We start from the raw sequence: 23,938 nt of genomic DNA on the forward strand, positions 1-23,938 counted from the left end.
TATTGACCATTATTGTTTCCAATTTTGCATCCATGTTGCTACAGACCCCTTTACTCCATGACCTGCAACTTTTTCCACATCTGATGTGTGCCACAGTATCAAATAATTTTTTTAGATGAGATGATGACAGCTGCTTCTCTGTCTGTTCTAAGGAGTTGAGTAAACACTAAAGATCCCAGAACTTTGTTTTCCTGGCCAAAATTCCTCCCTCAACAAAACACACACAAAAAAAAACTCAGCTATGTACTGCTGCAATGTGGAAGAAAGACTAGCTCATGTCCCAAATAATTGTGAAGACGACAAGAAATATGATAACCACTACATTAACCTAAGTCAGCTTTTACCCATGAGGAAGGAAGCAAGGAATCCACCAAATCCAGAAAGTCTTCAACTTTTTTTTAATATTTTTAAAATTTTTAAACTTTTTATAAGCACAGATTGTGCTTAACATTAGGGTTGATTAAGTCATAAAGTCACTGCTTCTCTGCATGAAGAAAAGCCTCTATACAGCAAGGACAAGAGCCCATACCTCCATACACAGCTTTCAAAATGAGAAAATATATACAAAATAGAACATTTTTACAAGGCTAAGGGGTGCTACAATCGAAGCAGTCAGCTACAATTTTTATTTAATGTATATAAAAGATCAAAAAATTGATTTTTTTTACACTTTTCAATGACTGAGATGGAAACATACAGACAGGCACACAGCTAACAGTGAACTAGCTTTTGACATCACAAGGGAAGAAACAGGTACAAATGAGGGACAGTTTGAACAATTTTAAAATGAGAGGATGTGTCATGTTTGGAGAAAACTGCATTGTATTTGCAGCACAAATAGCAAGTATCACTTCCTTATGAAACATAAATTTAACCCAAGGGTTGCCATCCCTTAATACGAGGGCGAGAGAGCACTAGGCAACTAGGCCTCAACATGACAGGGTGATCAACAGACAAACTCAAATCAACAAGTTCTAATACTGTAAGTTTAAAAGCAAGTCTGGGTGGGAAGAGAGATTTGGGTGGGAATAGAGACTCAGGTGGGTCCTTGCACATAAACATTGCCTCTTCACTACTTTGTCAGTATGGACTCAATGACTGAATGGCCTCCTTCTGTGCCTTATTTCGATAGCAAGCTGCTTCTAATCTATTTCCAAAATTCCAGAAACAGGCTATATACAAAACCTGTGAGGTATTAATCTGCTCTTTAATTACCTGAAAGCAGATTGCTTAGAATAAATGACAACTCCACATGATCAAAAAGTAATACTATTCCAAGACTGGGAAACAAACAGTGGCTCTGACTGAACAAATTCAAGCACAAGAACTCTCATGAATGCACACATTCAAGCAAAATGTGAAATTACTTTGGATTGCCAGCTGGACTAGCTGATTGGAAATACAAGCTACACAAGGGGATAACCATCACTTAGTGGACAAACATCCATTGTGATGTAGCCAGGGCAAATGTATGCACAAATTAATCAAAATTGTTTCAATTAAAACTAACTCTTGGAGTCATTGAACAGATTGGATTTAGGGTGCAATTGCTGGATGCATCAAACTGTTGCATTACTGTCATGAGCCCAAAAAGGTCCAGAAGCTAAGACTGCAGCCACATTAATTCACTGAGTGAATGCACTGATTTGGTTTAAATCCCAATTTTTTTTTAATAAGTCACAGGATTTCAGGTTTGAAGCCAAGTATACCAAGTGTGAACAGTACGGTTTATGCTGTCAAGCTGTTTCTTGTCAGGGTGATGTTCTCAACAGTTGATAAGATACATTTAGCTTTTGAGTGAATGAGAAAACCTGCTATGCTTTTCACCAAGTTGTTTTGACGTTCTGCTATGCTCAGTACTGAGAGAATAGGAACATTAATTAGAGCCTAAATATAGATTAATACTGATCTAGATTCATTCTGTTCAAACCTACACTTAGCAGTGATACTGAACAGAGGTAAAGCATCTAGGATTATTATCATTCACTTGCATGTGATAGTTATATCTATGGGCTATGTATGACACAGTCACTCTGAGGAAACTGTATAAAACTAAGAAACTTCAGCACTCTTCAGAAAACAAAGCAATAGCTTGTTATTGAATGCCATTTCTTTGGCAGGCTATAGATCATAACATTTTTTTTGATTGTTTGCTTGGTTGCTCAATTATCTAATATGAATCCTCCATCATTTCCTAATTTCAAAAAGTGTGTCTTGGTTAAATGCATACTTAAAATATTACCACAGTTGTGGAATTGGTCAAAAAGTTCACCCAAATCTATTGATACGCTGAGTACAGGTGGCTCACAGAGGCAATTCAGACTGTACACACCACCATGCTCTTCTTTATCAACACCATACTGTGGAGCACAAGTTCTTTTTCTCTTCACTCCACTCACTGGATTGAACCAGCAGGCTGTGGACCAACTAGTTTCAGATGGTTAATACCTTCGCTTGTTTCCATCTCAACGGAAGACGATATATCCAATCTTTACCCTTTCCTCCCACAGTTTAATTACACAGAACACATTCAAATCAAGCAATGTAGAAAACTGCCACATGGCAAATAATCGAATATTGGACATCTCCTCTTCATAATTTATTTTGGGAGCATGGCTTTCATTGCTGCTTGCCACCTGCAGCCTCAGGAATAGACTGCAGCCACATTAATAGGAGATGAGCATAGGATTCATCTACAACATGCAGACTCGTTTTCCTCACTACCTATTTTTAAAGAATGACCTAACCCTGCAGATTAGCACTTAAACCACTCCAATCAGCAATTGGTGGTGAGGGAAATGGAGGGGTAGAACTCTTCTCTCAAATGACTGGTTTAGTGGTATTACATCCCACTTTCAGTGCCATTCAGCTAATACAGATCTCTATTGCCAAACATAGAAAACATGGATGCTTAATGTAGCCCCATGACTGGGACATCTCCAACATCCAGAAGTCTTATCTAGGAGTAAGAAAATTTGTCGTTGAAAAAGACGTGATCAGAGAGCAATTCTGCATGATTGGAGTATCCTCCATTCATGTTGGCTTCCAGTAAATATCACAACCTGACCACAGAATTGTATTGGAGGAGTTTCAAACCCTGTCCCTCAGTCATCTTCAGGTCAGGTGGGTGTGTGAAGAATGAGGTAGAGATTTGATATTGAAGGCTTTGAAGATGATTGCTGCTTTAATATTGTGGGAGAGCTAGTAAGACAGATCTTCAGTCAAAACAATCAGTCTCTTCTGATATGGCACTGTTTGGCCTGTTGTGTATTTCCAATGTTCTTTCACTTTTTATTTTATAGTATTACTTTATGGTTTAGGTTCTGTGCAGTAATACTCTGAGTATTCCCAAATTCGGCCTAGTTTTGTACGGAAGTGCAATAAAACTATTTTCCAAACATTTCTGGAGCCCTCCATTCCTGCACTGACTCATTCCTACTCTTAGCTTAATAGCCCTATCAAGTGTTGAAGTAACTGCCTGACAACTGAAGCAGAATGCAACTACAGAGAAGATTAAATGCTTGAATATTTCAGCAAGGAATCCACTGTTCAACAGAACTAATTGTAATTCAGATTGGAATAACTATTGATGTGAATGCTTGGCTATTGATGGCTTTGCTTGTGTTTTTGTTTGTACATAATCTGCATTTAGAACATAAGAATAAGAAGCAAATCTGCCCTCATCTCACACACCCTTCAAGATGACTGCAGAGCTATCACCACCTTGGTCATAAGGGATGTGTAGCAGCAACAAAGGTTCTGAAGTGTTGAAAGAGAAGACCTACTGTGAGGCTACAAATGGAATGATGTTTGTACTTTTATTGCCATTTCAGCTTTGCTCACACATGCAACCAAGATGGACATAAAATGCTAATCCCTTCTGGAATTTGATCACAAATCCAACTACCCTTCAAAATTGTCAATTCTTAATCAAACGTCTGATTTCAGCTGTCATTTTGCAGTCATTTCAAAGCAAAATGCAGAAAACAGTAGAGTAAGCAGAAAGGGTCCATAATAGTCACAACTGCAGAGTAATGTGTTTCCTCCTTTGAAACCAGTTAGCGCAGGAAATGCTTATGACCACAACACTCAGCAACTCACCAAGTTCATAATAAATTCAATTCAAACCTTGACAGGATTTGATTGAATTAAATCCCCAGGATGGAGATGCTGTTCTCTCTGCACTTTGGCAAGTGCTCACACCAAAACTCAAAATAGGAAGTGAGTGATGGATTCAAATAAAAGCAAAATACTGCAAATGTTGTAAATCTGAAATAAAACAGATCACGCTGGACAAAACTCAGCCAGTCTCACATGCTTTGCTGAGACAGAAGCAGAATTAGTATTTCAAGTCCTTTATGACTAGACTTCATGTGCACAAGTCGTCTCATACTGGACTTGAAACATGAACTGTGTTTCTGTCTCCACAGATGCTGTCAGGCCCGCTGAGTTTCTCCAGAATTTCTGCAGTTATTTTAGGAAGTAACACAGTTTTCTTAAGAGCGTATTTAGTCATCTCAGTCGGAGAAGAAAATGGCAAAACCAGAACAAAAAGTGAACAAAATAGGACTGCTTTTGAACATTAATGAGTGCACGCTCCACTGTTGATTTAAGAGATCGATAATCACTACATGCAACCAAATGAAGTTAGAAACTTCATTTACAAGTCTACTGATACCAATACCTGAAATATCAGTCAATCCAGCTTTTGCCCGAGAATCTAACTTAACCAAACTAACCTCTTCATTGTGATAACTGTGGCCGGTGACAAAACGTTTAACCTAAGAAAGCTACTTAAATGGAGTCTAAATTCACTAAAAACTGTGAATTTTGTTTGGGTGATGTTTGAATATCAAACATTGAGACAAGTGTAGTCGTCACTAAATTTTGTTTATCTGTGCGTGAGCCGCAGAGGTACAGAATGTCTCTGTTTATCATCATGATGAACGGAGGATAGTGCACCGCTTTCTGCCTCTCTGCTTCCCCTATTCGTGCTTCCAGATGATCGACGACTGTTTCGGGTCTGTCTGAGGCTGGTTTCAGTTCGACTCTCACGTTCAGTCCCAGGAATACATGCCAGTGGGAACGTTCGCTTCTCCCATGGTTGAACCGTCTGAAATAAAGGCAAATTCCTGGGTTACAGACAGAACATGGTACTCTACCAATATGCATACAGATTAGGATAGACCAACTGCCTTTCACCTCTGCCCAGTTTGGAAAAATAGCACAGAACTCAACATCTCCCTCAAGTACTGTGTAAAAAATATTATTTACAAAGACTTCAGATAAACTTGTGCCAAAATCAATGAGTTTAGGCAGGACTGCAAAATTCACTCAAAAGACCATAGGATGGGTCATTTTCAAAGTAGTACAAACAAAAAGGTGTTCAAGAAAATAGCAACATAGGCGACCATTCCTTTAGGTAGAACTGTGCTAAATTTGTGTTATTTGGCTGCTTTACTCTATATTTAATCAACACTGAACTTGCTGAATTTTCAGGCTGAAACTGAGTCTGAAATGAGAAGCTGAAGGGAATTCAGGTTAATCACAATGATTAGCAAAACATCGAGAGTCTTCAACTGCAAGAGGTAACAGTAGGTCAACAGAAAACTGAGCAGGATGCCATCTAAATTAATCAATAGGTGGTCTCAATGTAAGCTTAGTCTTATTTATTGAGTAAGTGCAATAGAATGGGCTGTTAGATTCTTTCTCTCCCAGTGACGAGTTTTAGTTAATCTAGGAAATGAAAGGAATCGATCAGACTCAGAATCTCAATGTTTATGTACTGCCACAGTGTGACACTTAGCCAAATTTTGTGGCTGGGTGGATTATACAACTCTATCCAAATAGAACAGAATAGAAAAATACATACAGTTGTAGCATACTACTACCATAGCATTCAGCCATTTTCCTGAGTTACTTCACCAAAACCCTCTTTTAACACTTCAATTTTCACATATTCATTTATCTAGTAAAAGAGTTTCAGTATCTCTAGTCAAAAATAAAACCTCAGATCTGACAGTAATTCTTTTGTAGCTTCTGTGACCTTGACTCCTTTGCACTTTACACAGTCTGTACTTACATTCATCCATTGTTAATCCTCAGTGAGTTATCCCTTATTACCCATTCATCACCCAGATGAAACAACTTTCCATAGTTGATTTAATATCTTTTATTATTTTTGACAATGCCTATTCTTTCTTAGCCCACTAGATCTCATATTTTTAAGTAGTTTTTTGAAATTTTTCAAAACTATGAAGTCTCATTCAAAACAATTTCCATTGCCCCCTTTATCTTGCTCTGGTGTCCTTGCAAGAACTGCACACAGTATTTTAGGCAAAACCAAAGTTTTCACAAATTTAACTGTCGCTCGTTTCTTTTGATCAAGAAGGGGAATAGAGACAACTCTGGTAATATAGAGCAGTGAGCGTTACTTTGGTTGTGGGTAAACCGTTGGAAAAGGTTGTAAGAGGTAGAATTTATAATAAGGAAGAGAGGAATAAGTTGATTAGGGATAGTCAACACAGTTTTGTGAAGGTTAGGTCGCGCCTCACAAAACTTATTGAGTTCTTTGAGAGGGTGACCAAACAGGTGGATGAGGGTAAAACAGTTGAGGTGGTGTATATGGATTTCAGTAAGGTGTTTCATAAGGTTCCCCAAAGTAGGCTATTTCAGAAAATAGAGAGGCATGGGATTGAGGGTGATTTAGCAGTTTGGATCTGAAACTGGCTAGCTGAAAGAAGACAGTGGTTGATGGGAAATGTTCATCCTGGAGTTCAGTTACTAGTGGTGAACTGCAAGGATCTTTTTGGGGCCATGGCTGTTTATCATTTTTATAAATGACCTAGATGACGGCATAGAAGGATGGGTTAGTAAATTTGCAGATGACACCAAGGTCAGTGGAGCTGTGGATAGTGCTGAAGGATGTTGCAGGTTACAGAGGGACATAGATAAGCTGCAGAGCTGGGCTGAGAGGCAGCAAATGGAGTTTAATGCAGAAAAGTGTGAGGTGATTCACTTTGGAAGAAGTAACAGGAAGACAGAGTACTGAGCTAATGGTCAGATTCTTCGTAGTGTAGATAATCAGAGAGATCTAGGTGTTCATGTACAGAGGAACCTCAATTATCCAAATACCAATTATCCGAAAATTGGATTATCTGAAGGAGATCCCGATGGAAACATTACATCAAAGACGGGTTTCCAACAGTGATCGTGTTCTTTTGTCTACAGTGACTAAACAGGCACCATCTCCAAATGACTGTCTGCCCGCCCTCTCTCTCTCCACACACTCTCCCTGGAGTGAACCCTAAACCCTCCTTCCCCCGATAATCTCTCTAACATTGTCCTGTACAGGGCAAAGGTGGAACCTGTCAAAAAGTTGCAGTATAAAGTTGCGTGGCTGTGTGTGTGTGCATGCCTGCACGCTATGTGGAGACTCATGCTCCAAAAGGCAGCAGCAGCAGTCTTTTTGTTGGTGTCCAGTCAGCCCGGAGAGGGGGCAGGTGTGTATGGGGTTGGGATGCAGTGAGGGGCATTGTTGGATGGAGTTTTGGGGGGGGGAGGGGGGGGGGGAATTGTTGGATGGAGTTGGGGCGGGGCACAGTTTTGGACAGGGTTGGGGGCGGTGTTGGGTGCGGGGAGGGCGGTGTTGAACGGGGATGGGGGAAGTGTTGCACAGGGTTGGGAGGCGGTGTTGCACAAGGTTGGGGGGGTGATGTTGCATAGGGTTGGGGTGCAGGTGGGCAGTGTTTCCCCGGGTTGGGGTGCGGGGAGGCGATGTTGGATAGGGTTGGGGTAAGTGTTGCACAGGGTTGGGGGGGGTGTGTGTGTGTGTGGTGTTGCACAGGGTTGGGGTGCAGGGGGGCAGTGTTGCACGGGGTTGGGGGGCGGTGTTCCACAGGGTTTGCGGTGCCGGGGGAAGGTGTTGGACGGGCTTGGGGTAGGGTTGCACAGGGTTGGGGTGCTTGGGGGGGTGGTGTTGGACAGGGTTGAGGCGCAGCGTTGCACGGGGCTGGGGCAGGGGGTGATGTTGGAGGGAAGGTCTTATAAGGAATGGCTGAAGGACTGGAGGCTGTTTTTGTTAGAGAGAAGGAAGTTAAGAGACCTGCTACCACATTAAAGAACTGCAGTTTCCTGAATATCTGACCACACTGCTTTGCTGTCTCATGTTCAAAATGCCTCAGGTATCTGCACCTATTGGCCTACACTGCTAATTTATAGCCCAAAATATTCTTACTCAGATTGCCTTCTCTCTAATTTAGAACCAGAAATGAATTTCCTTCTTATACTGTCTTTGTATTAAGCAAAGATCATGGGACTAATTGAAACATACATCATCAATTTAAAGAATGTCTGGTGTTTTCATGTCAAGTCTGCATAAATGCAAGTTAGACAAGGATAATAAGTTCTTCATAATCAATGCTGATAGCCTTTGAATGATCTACATTACTAATTCTACCTCAGAACAAAAAAGAACACGACCTGAATTCAACCAAAGACCATCCAATTGCCCTGTAATTCTGCTTAACTTGTTCTCCTGCCTTAACCATCCACCACCCCAGCGTTTGCCTCAACATTTGCTCTAACCGGGCTTTATGGTTTTGGAACCATAAGATATCTGCCATGATTGCCTTCATATCAGACATTAGGTAATTTAGATTTTAAGACAGTACAATAGTTTTCTTGGTTCAACTGCTCGTTCTCACCTGTTCTTCTTGGCTAATATCTGGTGTTGAACAGCGTGTATCCTCATTTGAAACCCGTCCAGCGCTCTCTCGAGAAAGAGAAGAACAAAATGTATCCGGGCTGACTGGAGGTGCCGAGGGACTGCAAGGTGAAGGTGTGAGGGGCAAGTCTCCAAGGCTATGGAAGCTCACGTCAGGGGAAGCAGGTTGAGGGGTCGAAGGATTTGTGTTGCCAGGCTGCGGGGTGGAATGTTCATCTGTTGATTTGAGAGATCTGCAGTTTAGAAAATAAAAATATTTTATCACTCAGTCACTTGGTCTAAAAAACAGATCCCTGATTCAGAGAGCTGAAGGAAGGCAGACAATTAGTATGAATCTTTCTGGTTTGGGAGGATGGAATAAAAGATAACAATAAAAAAGTTGTAAAGAAATTAAGCATGTGATAAGTGCGTGAAAACATTAGGGGACAGGATCTATTGCTGAATTGGAAGCCTTTTTTTTACACTAATGCAACTAGCACAAGTAGAAAAGCAAAAACAGAAATACAAACTCAGCTGGAAGACTGTGACGGAGTGACCATCACAGAGGTAGAACACAGAAAAGTACAGCCAGTAAAGGAGCCTTTGGCCCATAATGTTGGGTTGAATACAACGCCAAATTACTCTAATCCTTTTCACCTGCTCTTGGCCCTTTTCACTCCATTCCTTGCATTTCATGGAATTATCTAAAATCCTCTTACACACACTTATCCTATCTGCCTCCACTACCACCCTTGGCAGTGCATTCCAAACTCCGACCATTCTACATGAAGACTTGTCCCTCATGTCTTCTTTGAACTAGACTCCTCTCACCTTAAATGTATGCCCTCTAGTATTAGGCATTTCAACTCTGGGCAAAAAGATTCTGATAGTCAACTCTAACTATGCATCTCATGATTTAATAGACTTCTAACAAGTCTCCTTTCAGCTCTGTCACTCAAGAGAAATCAACCAGAGTTCTAACCTCTCCTTATAGCTCATACCCTCTAATCGAGGCAGCATCCTGGTTAACCTCGTCTGCAGCCTCTGCAAAGGCTCCACTTTGTTCCAGTAATGTGGTGACCAGAACTGAATAAATTACTCTAAATGTGGCCAAACCAAAATCTTATAAAGTTGCAATATGACATACTGAGTCTTGTACTCAATTCCCTGATCAATAAAGACAAGCATGCCACACACCTCCTTTACCACCCTATCTATTTGTTTGGCCACTTTCAGAGAATTATGGACTTGAATCTCAAGATCCCCCTGTACATCAATGCTGTTCAGGGTTCTGCCATTAACTGTATGCTTTTCCTTAACATTTGAGCTACAGCGAGGGGCTGAATAGGTTGGGGCTGTTTTCCCTGGAGCATCAGAGACTGAGGGGTGACCTTATAGAGATTTATAAAATCATGAGGGGTATAGATAGGGTAAATAGACAGTGTCTTCCCTGGGGTGGGGGAAGAACTAGAGGGCATAGGTTTAGGGGGAGAGGGAAAAATTTAAAAGGGACCTAAAAGGCAACTTTTTCAGCAAAGGGTGGTAAGTTCATGGAATGAACCACCAGAAGGATTGGTGGAGGCTGGTCCAATTACAACATTTAAAAGGCATATCGCTGGGTATATGAATAGGAAAAGTTTAGAGCGGGCAAATGGGACGAAATTAGAGTAGGATATCTGGTCAGCATGGATGAGTCGAGCCAGAGGGTCTGTTTCTGTGCTGTACATCTCTATGACTATGTGATCTCCCAAAGAACAGCACCTCACATTTATCCAAATTAAACTCCATCAGCATTTCTCCGCTCATATCTGCAACTGATCTATATCCCCCTGTATCTTTTTAACAACCTTCTGCACTATCCAAACTCCACCGATCTTTGTGTTGTCGACAAACTCACCCATCGATACTTTCATTCAAGTCATTTACATTTATCACAAACACAGGTCCCAGTACAGCTCCCTGCGGAACATCACTAGACATGTACCTCCAGCCAGAAAAACAGACTTCCATCACTACCCTCAGTTTTCTATTGGCAAGGCAGTGCAAGTGACCAATTTACCATGGATCCCTTGCATCTTATCTTCTGGATGAGCCTACCATGAGGGACCTTGTCAAAAGTTTCACTGAAATCCATGTAGACACCTCCTTGAAAAAATTTAATCAAGTTACTCAGACATGACCTGCTGTGCACAAAGCCGTTCTGACTACTCCCTAATTAACTCATGCTTTTCCAAATGTTCTTAATACCTGTTCCTAAGAATTTTCTGTAATTGCTTCCCAACCACCAATGTGAGACTCTTCTGTCTACAGTTTCACAGATGTGGATAAAGCTGAGCATTGGTGAATATTCTAAGTTATAAATTTCCAAGGGAATCAGAAAATGAGTAACACACAGAGAGAATTACAGAGTGGGTCAACAGATAGTGCATAGGCTATGGCTAAAACTGAAGAACAGCAAAGGATACAAGACTTCATTAAGAATCAGATGGCATGGTGGCACAATAGTTAGCACTGCTGCCTCACAGCGCCAGAGACCCGGGTTCAATTCCCGCCTCAGGCGACTGACTGTGTGGAGTTTACACATTCTCCCCATGTCTATGTGCTCCAGTTTCCTCCCACAGTCCAAAAACCTATAGGTTAGGTGAATTGGCCATGCTAATTTGCCCATAGTGTTAGATGAAGGGATAAATGTAGGGGAATGAGTCTGGGTAGGTTGCGCTTTGGCGGGTCGGCATGGACTTCTTGGGCCGAAGGGCCTGTGAGGGCCTTACTTTCCATACTGTAAGTAATCTAATCTAATTGGTTGGAGATGTTCAAGTACAAGAAAGCAATAGAATCCATAAATACTGAGACCAGATAAATTTGTTGCAACAACACTAATTATAATGGGAGGTTCTTCACTCATCACAAGGGTAGAACAATCTGAAGGCCAAAGGCAGCACACAGGTAGTTCTCTGATAATGCCAAAGTTGTGTTCCAGCGAAACCTTTATCGTTATTTCTATTAATCGTTTAATAGAAATAATGGATCGTATAGGAAAAGTGGGGTTAGGGGCACTCCAGCAAAAAAATCACTCACTATGGGTGGCATGGTGGCACAATGGCTAGCACTGCTACCTCACAGCGCCAAAGACCTGAGTTCAATTCTCACCTCAGGCAACTGTCTGTGTGGAGTTTGCACATTCTCCCCATGTCTGTGTGGGTTTCCCCCGGGTGCTCTGGTTTCCTCCTATAGTCCAAAAGTGTGCAGGTTAGGTGAATTGGCCATGCTAAATTGCCCATAGTGTTAGGTGAAGGGGTAAATGTAGGGGAATGGGTCTGGGTGGGTTGTTCTTCAGAGGGTCGGTGTGAACTTGTTGGGCTGAAGGGCCTGTTTCCACACTAAGTAATCTATTCAAAAAAAAAACCCAAAAGTCTAACACAAAGTATAGCACAGCCTGAATGAGGGTAGAAATCATATTTATTAATGAAACAAAAGTAAATGTAAGGAAGCTGCTGTCTGAACAGCATCTCTCACAGAAAGCTGCGCTCCCAGCAGGGGACATTGACGCATGCGTGATATGGCACAAAGACCTGCACCAACATTGTGCAGGCGCCAAATGGCACAGAGATTTCAGGGCAGATCTCAGCACACGTGCAGAATAAAGTACGGAAAGTGATCCCCACTGGAATTGTGCTATTGTGAATGGAGGTAAGCGTTCTAGAAAGTACAGCTCCATAATTCTTCAGTGACATTTTAGCCAAATCACACTGTTGAAACAAGTGTTATCCCAAAACTTCCCGTATCTCGTATATACAAGTATTCTACCAAGAGAACAGGAAATACATCAGATATAACAGACCTGAATTAGTTAGTAATCTAACGGCAAGGAAGCAACCATGTAACAAAGCCTACAGTGACTGATTTTGACATAAGGTTTGAAAAAGAGATAAATCAAGAACCAAACTAAGAGTGATTCTGGAGGGATGAATCAGAAAAGGATCATAATACTGTGAACAGAACTGTGAATTGATACAACTACGGATGAGCAACAAAGTAGTGAATAAAGAGACATCTTCTGTATGAGATTACTGCACACACCCTTAGAGGTCTTAAACAACCTTGGTTAACAAAGGGAAGTGAGAGTTACTGTGAAACTAAAAGGACTTATATTAAAAAAGGCATGAAACAGGACAGATCCCACAGCCTGGGCAACTTTAAAAAAAACAAAAATAAAAGCAGTCAGAACAGTACTAAATGAGACCATTCGGTCATCAAATTCATCCCTGTCAATGAGCAGTCCATTCATTCCACACTTACATTCTCCTTTGAAGGTTGCTACTGAGTTTGTACCTACCATCTACCACTGTAAATCTTAACCATTTCTCATGAAGCAGAGATTCCCCCCCCTCATATTGCCTCCGGTCCCTTTGTCAATTATCTTAGACTGATGCCTTCTCATTCAAACCTTTCAGCCACTAGAAACTGTTTCTTTCTATTGAGTATATCCAAAGCTTTCCTCTTGACCTTCTCTATTAAGAAGATCAACCCACCTTTCTCCATTTATCCACATAATTAATTCTAGGTGCTTTAAACCATTCTCAAGGTTTGCTTGACACTCTTCAAAACCTTGACATGCCTCCAAGACAGACATGGGGACAATAGTCCAGCTGGAATTTTATGTAAGTTTAAAGATAGCTTCCTACCTTATGTATTTTTTGGTTCTATTTATAAAGCCAAGGACTCTTGCATGCTTTATTGTCTGCTGTTTTATAAACTTGCCCTGCAACCTTCAAAGTCTGCACCAACACTTTCAGATCCCTCTCTTCTTGTATCCCCTTTAAACTGAAACATTTAGCATGCACTGTTTTTGAATTATTTTTCCACCAAACTCACCTCAAATTTCTGAATTTCACGTACCCTCCATGTTTGCTCATTCAGCCAACCTGCTCAAATGTTCTTGAAATTTATGATATATTTCATTGGTTATTACATTTGCATTTGCCTGTACTCACTTTTGGAAAGTCAACTGTACTCACCTCCCTTGAGTCAAAATCAAACTGCAATTCTCCACAGTTCTTGTTTCCTAACACTTACTCAACTTTGTATCCATGCTGGTCCAAGGGAGTGCTAATTCCCTCTTGCAACATTGTTTCTGAATGATACCCCTCCAGGAACATTTACTGGTCTATAAATAGCAAAATTATCTTTCTCACCTTTTTTTTTTAAATGCAAGGGTGGGAAAAATATATACATGTGGATATACTTTTTATCCCCTGTGGCCACAGGGGATGTGCCAGAGGACTGGAGGACAACTAATGTGGTTCCACATTTTAAAAAGGAATGATAAGAATGAACCAGGAAATTACAGACCAGTGACTCTCATGTCAGTGGTAGTGAAACTATTGGAGAAAACTCTGAAGAGGCAAATTAATACCCACTTGGAAAGGCATGGGTTAATTAGGGATAGTCAGCATGGCTTTGTCAGAGGGATTTCATTCCTAACAAATTTGTTAAAATGCTTGGAAAATGTGACCAAGTGCATAGATGGGGAGAAGTTCAGTTGATGTACTTTATATGAATTTTAGCAAAGCTTTTGACAAGGTCTCACATGGGAGCGCAAGTGAGAAGGTTAAAGCACATGAAACTGAGGGACAAAAACACAAGTTGCTGGAAAAGCTCAGCAGATCAGGCACCATCTATGAACAGCAATCAGAGTTAATACTTCGAGACTGGTGACCTTTCCTCAGAACAAATTAAAGGAAACTTGGTAAGATGGATTACAAACTGGCTTACTAATAGGACACAAAAGGTAATGATATACAGAAATAATATAGATTAAAATGTGGGCGGGAATGCTAAATAAATTTGCTGACAACACCAAGATTGGTAGTGTGGCTAATAGTGAAGAAAATGGCTATAGATTACAAGGAAGACAGATAGGTTGGTTAGGTGGGCAGACCAGTGGCCGATGTTATTTAACTCTGATAAGTGTGAGGTGATGCAGTTTGGAGAAGAAACAAGATGAGGAATTATTTAGTGAACTGCATAGCTTAGAGGAACAGCGGGAACTTGGAGTAATTATTCACAGATCCCAGAAGTTGGCAGAGCACGTGAACAGGATAGTTAAGGAGGCATACAGCTAATCTAAACCTTTGAGATGATGACACCTATTAATATAGGCAAAAGTGAGGACTGCATAAGCTGGAAACCAGAGTTTAGATCCTCGGATGTTGCCTGACTTGCTGTGCTTTTCCAGCACCACTCTGATTTAATCTATTGACATGATGCTTCATGCTATGATGGCTGCTGTCAGCCAAGTTTCAATTGGTAAAACTCTTGTCTCTGTATTTTAAGGTTGAGAGTTTAATCTAAACCTTCCTCATTCTTTTGATGACGTTGGCTTGGTACAGGCTCCACCTCTGCAAAACTGGCAAAATTAAGTATCTCACAGGACATCACTGCAGGAGTTTCTCAAGCTATTTTCTAAATGGGGAGAAAATTCAGAAGTCTGAAGTGCAAAGAGACTTGGAAGTTCAAGTCCAGGATTCTCTTAAGGTAAACTTGCAAGTTGAGACAATAGATAGGAAGGCAAATGCAATAATGGCGTTTAGTTTGAGAGGATTTGAAAGCAGAGATGTACTTCTGAGGCTCTGGTCAGACCACATTTGGAGTATGGTATACCATTTTGGGCTCCATATCTCAGGAAGGATGTACTGGCTCTAGAACATGTTCAGAGGAGGTTTAGGAGAATGGTCCCAGGAATGAAAAACTTGATGTATGAGGAACGTTTGAGGACTGTGGGTCTATACTCAACGGAATTTAGAAGGGTTGGTTGGGGGCGGTTTCACTGAAACATACAGAATATTGAATGGCCCTGGACAGTATGGATGTTGGGACGATATTTGCACTTGCAGGAAAAACTAGGACCCGAGAGTAAAGAGAAGACCTTTTAGAATGGAGATAAGGAGAAACATCTTCAGCCAGAGAGTCTGTGTAATTCACTGCCACAGAAGGCTGTGGAGGCCAGGTCATTGAGTATATTTAAGTCTGAAATAGATAGGTTCTTGATTAGCAAGAGAAGGGTTACATGGAGAAAGCAGGAGAATGGAGTTGAGAAACTTATCAGCCACGATTGAATGGCAGAGCAGACTCAATTGGCTGAATGGCCTAACTTCTGCGACTATGTCTAATGGTAGTGACCTTGGTCCAATCACCTTCAATGGCTTCATCAGTCACCTTCCTTCTGTTATAAGGTCAGACATGAAAAGTTCACTATTCAGCATCATTCACAACTCAGAATTGTTATGATGCAGAAGGAGGTCATTTGAGCCATTTTGTCAATACTGGCTCCCTAAGCATTTCAATTTGAGTTTCACTTCCCTTTCCTTGTAAGCATGCACACTGAATAACAGAAACAACACACCCTTGACCTGCCTTCACCATATTTCAGGGAGGTAGATTCCAGAATCTAACAACTTGATGTGCGAAAAAGATTTTTCTCACCTCATATCTGCTTCTTTTGCAAAACACTTCATAACTCTGCCTTCTGATTTTTGAATTGTTATGAGTGGGAAGAGTTCATTTCCTTCTACTCTGTCCAGACCTCCCATGATCTTGAAAACCTTGATCAAATCTTGGCTTTCTCCTCTCCAAGGAAAACTGTCTCAAATTCCTGTTCTTGACGCATAGCTAAAATGTCACATTCTAGGAATCATTCTTGGAAATCTCTTCAGCATTCTCTCTCATCCTTTCTACATCCAGAGCAGTACACAATATTCCAGCTGAGGTCTAACTAGGGTTTTAAATTCATCATAATCTCCCTGCTCTTTATTCTAAATCCCTATGAATAAAGCATAGGATACTGTGTCATTTATAACTGCTCCTCTATCTTTCCTGACTACTTTAATGGTTTATACACATGTACCCATAGGAGTCTCTGCTCCTCCACACCCTTTACAACAGTACCCTTTATTTTGTACTGCCTCTCCACATTCTTTGTACCAAATATCTGACCCTTTCTTGCACTGCACTTCATTTGTCTCCTATCAACCCACTTCACCAAGACGTCAATAACGTTTTGAACTTCTAAATTATTCTTATTACAGTTCTTAATGCTTCCAGGTTTTGTGTCATCCAGCACAGTGTTTGAACTTGCCCCTATTACACAAGATATAGGTAACTGGTTTCAGTGCTGGCTGTGAGGAAGCCTTCTTCCAACTCAAAAAATGCCATTAATTATGGCTGTTTCCTAGCCCTCAGCCAATTTTATATCCATATAATACTGAAATAATACTGCCTGTATTATTCCATGGCCTATCACTTTCCGTCGGAGTTTTCTTGAAAGTCCATGTACATGGCATCAATTCTCTATTACCCCTTCAAAAAAAAAATTCCAGCAAGTTAAACACAATTTTCCTTTAATAAACCCATGTGAAATCTTCTGAATCAATCCACAGTTTTCAGTGTGAGTATGAATTATGTTTAATTGGACTAGAAGTTAAATCGATTGGTTTGTAATTACTGGGCCAATATTTACAACCTTTATTGAACAAGGATTGTTTGCAATCCTCCAATAGCACTCCCAAATCTAGGGAAAATATAAATAATTTTAGTGCCTCTTCAATTTCCACTTCCACTACCTTCAACATCCTTGGAAGACTCACACAAATGTAAAAACGAGGAGGGGTACACCGTATGACTCAGTGGTTCACTGTGCCAACTCAAAGATACCTTCTCCAGGGCAATTAAAGATGGACAATAAATGCTGACCTTGTCCACAATGCCTACATTCATAACATTTTTTAGATCCAATTAACAACACTTCTATAAAACATTATCTTCGAAGCAATGACTTAAAACTTAGTTAGAATGAAACAATAATTGTTTACAAAGGTTGCAATTTCTAAGCAATGTGGGAATTTTGAAGTACTACAGAACTGAGCTTGGGGGAGCTGGATACACTCATTACACACGGATGGTGAACTGTGCCTGGATTCTTGAAGTTGCCACTGCAAACAGTACTTAATGTCAAACCTATATGGTAGGAAATGGCGGGATTCATCCAGGTTTGACATTCTCACGCCAGTTAGGCATGGGCAATAAATGCAGGTCTAGCCAGTGACGATACAACGTATGAAAAAATAAAATCTTTAGACCCAATTCACAGCAATTATACAAACAAATATCTTGTTGGTAAGGGACCTGCATCTCAAGAAGTGCAGACCACAGTCTGGCACAAGGAAGCAAACAATCGCATAGTAGGTACAACTGATATGTGTTCTTTTGATCAGGATATATTTGTTCAGGAGAACCCCTTTTGTAGCAGTTTGTTACCGTCCCTACCCCTGGACCAGACAGGCCTGGGTTCAAATCCCACCTGCTTCAGAGGTATTTCTGAACAGGTTAATTGGAAAAATAGTTTATATTTGTCCTGGAGAGGCCCCTCTTGTGGCAGAGTGACAGTGTCCCTACCTCTGGACTGAGACAGCTGGGTTCAAGTCCCAGCTTCTCCACAGGTGCATAATGACATCACTGAACAGGTTGATTAGGAAAACTTCATTCTGGGAAGGGCTCTTGTAGATAACAGAGTATCTCTGTTAATTCTCACCTGCTCCTGAGCTGTGTCATGACATCTCTGAACAGGCTGACCACAAAAATATATATTTGTCCTGGGACATTCTTGTTATGCAATGTAGTGTCACGGCATTCGTGAGGTGTGAGATAATATCTCTGAATAGGTTGATTAGAAAACACATATATCTGTCCTGGGGGAGATTCTTATGACGCAGTGGTAGTGCCTCTACCTCTAAACAAAGAAGCTCAGGTTCAAATCCCACCTACTCCAAAATTATGTAAAAACACCTCAGATCTTGATCACTACGTTGTTGAAGGTGAAGTGGGTGGTGAGGCACAGGTCCACTAGCTTCCCTCATACCCATAGTCTCACTACCTGGAACACCAACTTACAGACTGGCCAAAGATCTACACGCAAGACTGAAATACCTAGTAGAAGAGTCACAGCACTCCATCCACTCCACCCAGGAATTCCTAAAAATCATCAAAAACACCAAAATAGAGGAAGACGAAACAATGAGCTAATTCGACGTAACAGCACTGTTTACCTCCATCAACATCGACCTGGCAAAGGAAACACTTACCACACTTTTAGAAGAGACCATCACACACACCCCAACCACCATTAATCACGTTACCAATGAAAACATCACGAAGCTAGTGGACCTGTGCCTCACCACCCATTTCACCTTCAACAACATAATCTACAAACAAACCAAAGGCACACACATGGGATTTCCGCTATCAGGATTCATAGCAGAAGTGGTAATGCAAAGACTATAACAAACAGCCCTACCAACCATCAAACCAAAAATCGGAATCCGCTACGTAGATGACACCATTGTCATCACAAAATGAAACAAGATAGAAGAGACATTTAACATCCTCAACAACACCCTCACAGGTATAAAGTTCACGAAGGAGGAAGAAACCAACAACAAACTCGCATTCCTAGATATCACAGTCGAAAGATCGGACAACGGAGAACTACAAACCTGCGTATACAGAAAACCGAAAAACACTGACCAAATACTTAACTACACCAGCAACCAACCCAACACACACACAAACGAACACTATTCCAATGAGCCACCTCACACTGCAGCACAGACGAACTTCGGAAAATAGAGGAGAACCACCTATACAACGTATTCAATATGAACTGGTACTCAAAAAATACAGTTCGCAGATTCAAGAACAAACCACGACAAGCAGACGAAACACAGCCAGAAACCCTAGCCACCTTACCATACATCAAAGAAGTTTCAGAAATGACAGCCAGACTACTAAGACCCCTCGGAATCCTAGTAGCACACAAACCCACCAACCTTCTCAAACAAAAACTAACAAACTTAAAAGACTCAGTACAACCCATAGACAAAACCAACGTTGTCTACAAAATTCCATGCAAGGACTGCCATAAACACTACATAGGACAAACAGGAAGAAAGTTAGCCACCACAAACACCAACTAGCCACAAAAAGACACGACCCTCTCTCCCTCGTAGCCTACACACGGAAGGAAAAAAACCCACCATTTTGACTGGGACAACACATCTATCCTTGGACAGGCTAAGCAAAGACATGCCAGAGAATTCCTAGAGGCCTGGTACTTCAACCACAATGCCATAACCAAACACATAGATCTAGATACTATCAACCCCTCAGAAAATGAACAGGAAATGACATCACCATAAACCCCAGGAACCCCATCCAGGACAACCATATAAATAGAAAGCAGGAGACAACAGCTTCGCTTCACTTGGAGGTCACCACTGATTATGTTACCTAGCCAGGTAATGAAACGTCTGGATATCAAACCTACAGCTCAGCGAGCAAACCTACACCCTAAACCTCAACCTGAGCTACAAACCTTGCAAAAAAATTATACTGTAGTCGAGACACTTTGGCCTTCATATAGAATTGCACACAAAAGAATTTCCAATCTCAGTCAGAGGCCACAGAGACCAGGACTGCGCATTGAAAGATGGGATAGAAACAGTTTACATTACCTCCCAATGCCCTCTGCTTATTCACAGGCAGACTTCAAGAAATGACTTACTATCAGCACCTTGGTAACCAAATTCTCAGCTCCTAAGTATAGTTAGGTGTGATAACCCCTCTGGTTAATCAGAATAAGCAAAGAACAAAGTTGCAATTTTGCCTACTCTTGTTTAATACCTGCTTCCTCGCCTCTGTGCACTGACTGGAGAGGCTGACCACGTTGTCCACCGCAAACGCTCAAACTCCTCATACTTTGCATGCCGAGTTGCAAACACTGCATCCGAAAAATCCTCGATCTAAATAAGATGCAAAATGTTAATATTATTAAAACTGTTTTGTTCAAAGTCACTCAACAATGCACAGGGTTAATTTTGTAATGTGGTTGCAAAGTGTTACCTCCTCATGGTCTTCTTCACTGAGTTTGTGATTTTTAAAATCAGGTTTTACATCCACAACACGCCAACTAGAGACAGAAAAGGAAAAATATTATGACGATATGAATTTGGACGCTCCCTATTTTCTACCTTTTAATGAGGAAGTGCCCAGAACACTCACTCAGTATAAGAGATAGCATTCAGCATTCCTGCTCACAGGATCAATATTCATAATGCATCAACCGTACAACAGTTGCAGTAACTCCCTCTAGAATACTCAACCAACTCCCCCTAGTATACAGTACTTATACAAAGCAGTGCATACAAGTGATAGGTTACAACATTTGTAGAGGCCAATACAATCCATACCCACAACCCCTTGGCATGGCAGCATATTTCTACACTCTGTCACATGTTGCTCCAAATACAAAGCTTAACTTTTGAAACTTCAAATTTTCTGGAAAATTGGAAATACCATACTCCTCAAAATACTGCCCACAAATGATTTGCTCCACTGCACCATTTGCAGATTTGATTAAACAAGGTCTGCATCAACACCACCACTAAATTCTCTGCTGACCCAACATTACATGAGACAAGTATGTTGAACAGATCCTAAATGCATACCTTGGCGTTAGGATCTCCTTGTACTGAAGCTTTTCTACACGAGTTGTTGCAGCAACTGACATTGGAATCACAATATTGTTTATGTCAAATGAATTTTCTGTCCTTTTCCTTCTGGCTGTCTGCTGTTATAAGAGCAAAAAGTTAAAACAGAACCTTGTAATGTGTTTCAGTCTATATAGGGGTTCAACAGAATACTAGCTTTCAGAACAGAGTTTCACCAGGAATTCACATTTGAGGTAAATTTCCCTGAAGGAAGGCTGAAGCTAGGAGGGGAAGGCTAACTTCTACTTTATCATTATGAGAATGTTGTATTGGGTCAATGGTGAACAGCTTCCTAATTTTCTTATCAGCTTCTGCTCGTCAGCACAAGCAATGCCAAGTAATATGCAGGGTCTCTTTACTTCACTACAATAATGTCAGAACAGGAAATCCCTGCTCCTCTCTCAGGTTTTGGGAATGTGGCAGTATCTAAGTGACAGCCACCTTGAAGGAGGAAGAATAGCAGATTCATAATTTTCCAGAACAGGATCTTTGTGATCTTGCAGACAAGTTGGAGATGGCGAGAACTGAAGATGCTGGAGAGTCAGAGTAGATGAAGAGTTCAGCTGGAAAAACCACAGCAGGTCAAGCAGCATCAGGGGAGGGGAGTGGATGTTTCAGGTTGGAATCTTTTACCTTGCAAACATCAACAACTGAACAGACAAAACTCAAATCCACCTTTCATTTGAGACTATCAGCAGCCAACTGGTTGAGGCAGAGGTTGGGGGGGGCTTTATACCATTTATCCAAGCCCTGCATTGAAGTGAGATTATTAAAATTTCAATTTTGGTATTTGGACACTGTAGGCATTTCTTGCAAATCATGGTTAATTACTGTTGGGATAATACGTTGAGCTGTTTTCTTACAGTAGAGCACCCTGAGGTGAGAGTCTCCCCTCCGTGTTGTTATGTAAGGAGGTCTAGGATTCTGGACCAGCAACAGTGTAAGTATGTATCCAGGTCAAGAGCATTGGAAGTGTCACCGTGCACACACACACACACCTGCTGCTCTTAAAAGCTGCCAGGTTTGCCATTTTGTTAGGTGACACACACCGCAGCACAATGCCTTTGTGGTTTTGGGAGTGAAGGTTTAAGATTGCTTCGCCATGAATTGCAGCCAACCTTTTCAGTGTTCTTGAATTGCAGACATCCAGTGCAGCATATGCGATAACTTTTACTTATGCCCCATAAGTAACAAGGCTTAGTGACAAGGCTTTGAAACATCAGGTGGTGAATCAACTAGCTGCCAACATCCAACTGCTGACCAGCTCTTGTAACCACAGTATTTATGTGGCTGCTATAGTTAAGTTCCTGTCAATCGTGACTTTGAGGATGCTAATTATGGGAAAAGTTGTTGATGTTAATGCAACTGAATGTCAAGAGGTGGTGATTACAGTCTCTGGTTTGTGGGAGATGGTCATTGTCTGACATTTGAGCGACATAGATGATAATTAGCTCTTAACAGCCCAAGCTTGCATTTTGGCAAGTTTTCTTGCATGCAAATAGAGACCACTTAGCTATTTGCTAATTGAACTAAACACTATCAACTACCATATGATTTTGATCTTTTACTGGGTGGAGAGGGCCAAATGAAATATATCCCAGATTGTTGAGTGAGGCAAGAAAGAAAATGACAGGGGTGCTGGCAATCATTTTCAATTCCTTTTTGGTAACAGGAGAAGTGGCAGAGGACTGGAGGACAGCCAACATAACATCATTATTCAAAAAGGGAGCAATGAACGAAGAAGCCACAGAACAGTCAGTCTAACCCTTGGTGGGAAAACTATTGGAAGCAATTCTGAGGGACAGAATTACTCTATATTTGGAGAGGCAGGAATTAATCATTAATATGAATTTGTCAAGGGGAGGTCATGTTTGACCAACTTGATTGAATGTTTCTAGGAGGTGACCAGGTGTGTAGACTAGAACCATGCATTTCATGTAGTTTACTTGGTCCTCAAGGAAGGCTTTGGCTGGAAGATAGAGAGAAGCTGAAAACCCATGGGATCCTAGGAAATTTGACAAATTGGATCCACAATTAGCCACAAGTGGCAGGAAGCAGGGTGTGATATGCACGGGCTGATTTTGTGATTGGAAGCCTGTGTCCAGTCGGGTTCTGCAGGGATTAGTGTTGGTTCCCTTGCTTTTGTGGTGAATATATTAGTGATTTGAATTGTACAACAGTTGACAAGTAAGTTCGTGGATGATACGAAAATCAGTGGTATGGTAAGTAGAAAGGAGGATAACCTTAGAATATAGTAGGATAAAGGCAGGTTGGTCAGATGGACTGATCAGTGGCAAATGGAATTCAAACCAAATAAATGATGCACTTGGGCAAGACAAACAAGGCAAGGAATACAAGATAAACAACAGAACCTGAGAAGCACAGAGGATCAGAGGGACGTTGTTCATCAATCCCTTAAGAGAGCAGACAGATGGATAAAATGCTTTAAATGCCCGAGATACCTGCCTTTAATAGCCAAGGCACAGAGATTAAGAGCAGAGAGGATATGCTGGTACTGCATAAAACACTGGTTAGGCCACAGCTGCAGTATTGGAATCCACATTATAGGACGACACTGGAAAGGATGCATAGATTTACTAGTATGTTTCCTGGACTGGAAAGTTTTAATTAA

At 41.1% G+C, this 23,938-nt stretch overlaps 1 protein-coding gene across 4 annotated transcripts in view; it reads right to left on the reverse strand.

Annotated features, from left to right (window-relative positions):
- Positions 1-381: 381 nt before the first annotated feature.
- Positions 382-23,938, reverse strand: part of kansl1b (KAT8 regulatory NSL complex subunit 1b) — a 300,606-nt gene continuing 277,049 nt past the window's right edge. For 3 of the 4 annotated variants that reach the window (XM_060848550.1, XM_060848551.1, XM_060848548.1), the window contains 5 exons: positions 21,265-21,386; positions 20,660-20,726; positions 20,441-20,559; positions 8,706-8,958; positions 382-5,113 (listed from right to left, as the gene is read on the reverse strand). In XM_060848550.1, coding sequence (XP_060704533.1) covers positions 4,892-5,113; positions 8,706-8,958; positions 20,441-20,559; positions 20,660-20,726; positions 21,265-21,386 — 783 coding nt within the window. In that variant the 3' untranslated portion in view covers positions 382-4,891. The remainder of the gene's footprint in view (positions 5,114-8,705; positions 8,959-20,440; positions 20,560-20,659; positions 20,727-21,264; positions 21,387-23,938) is intronic. The other variant, XM_060848552.1, reaches the window with a different exon arrangement.

The sequence above is a fragment of the Hemiscyllium ocellatum genome, chromosome 32, assembly GCF_020745735.1.
Source record: "Hemiscyllium ocellatum isolate sHemOce1 chromosome 32, sHemOce1.pat.X.cur, whole genome shotgun sequence".
Lineage (NCBI taxonomy): Eukaryota > Metazoa > Chordata > Chondrichthyes > Orectolobiformes > Hemiscylliidae > Hemiscyllium > Hemiscyllium ocellatum.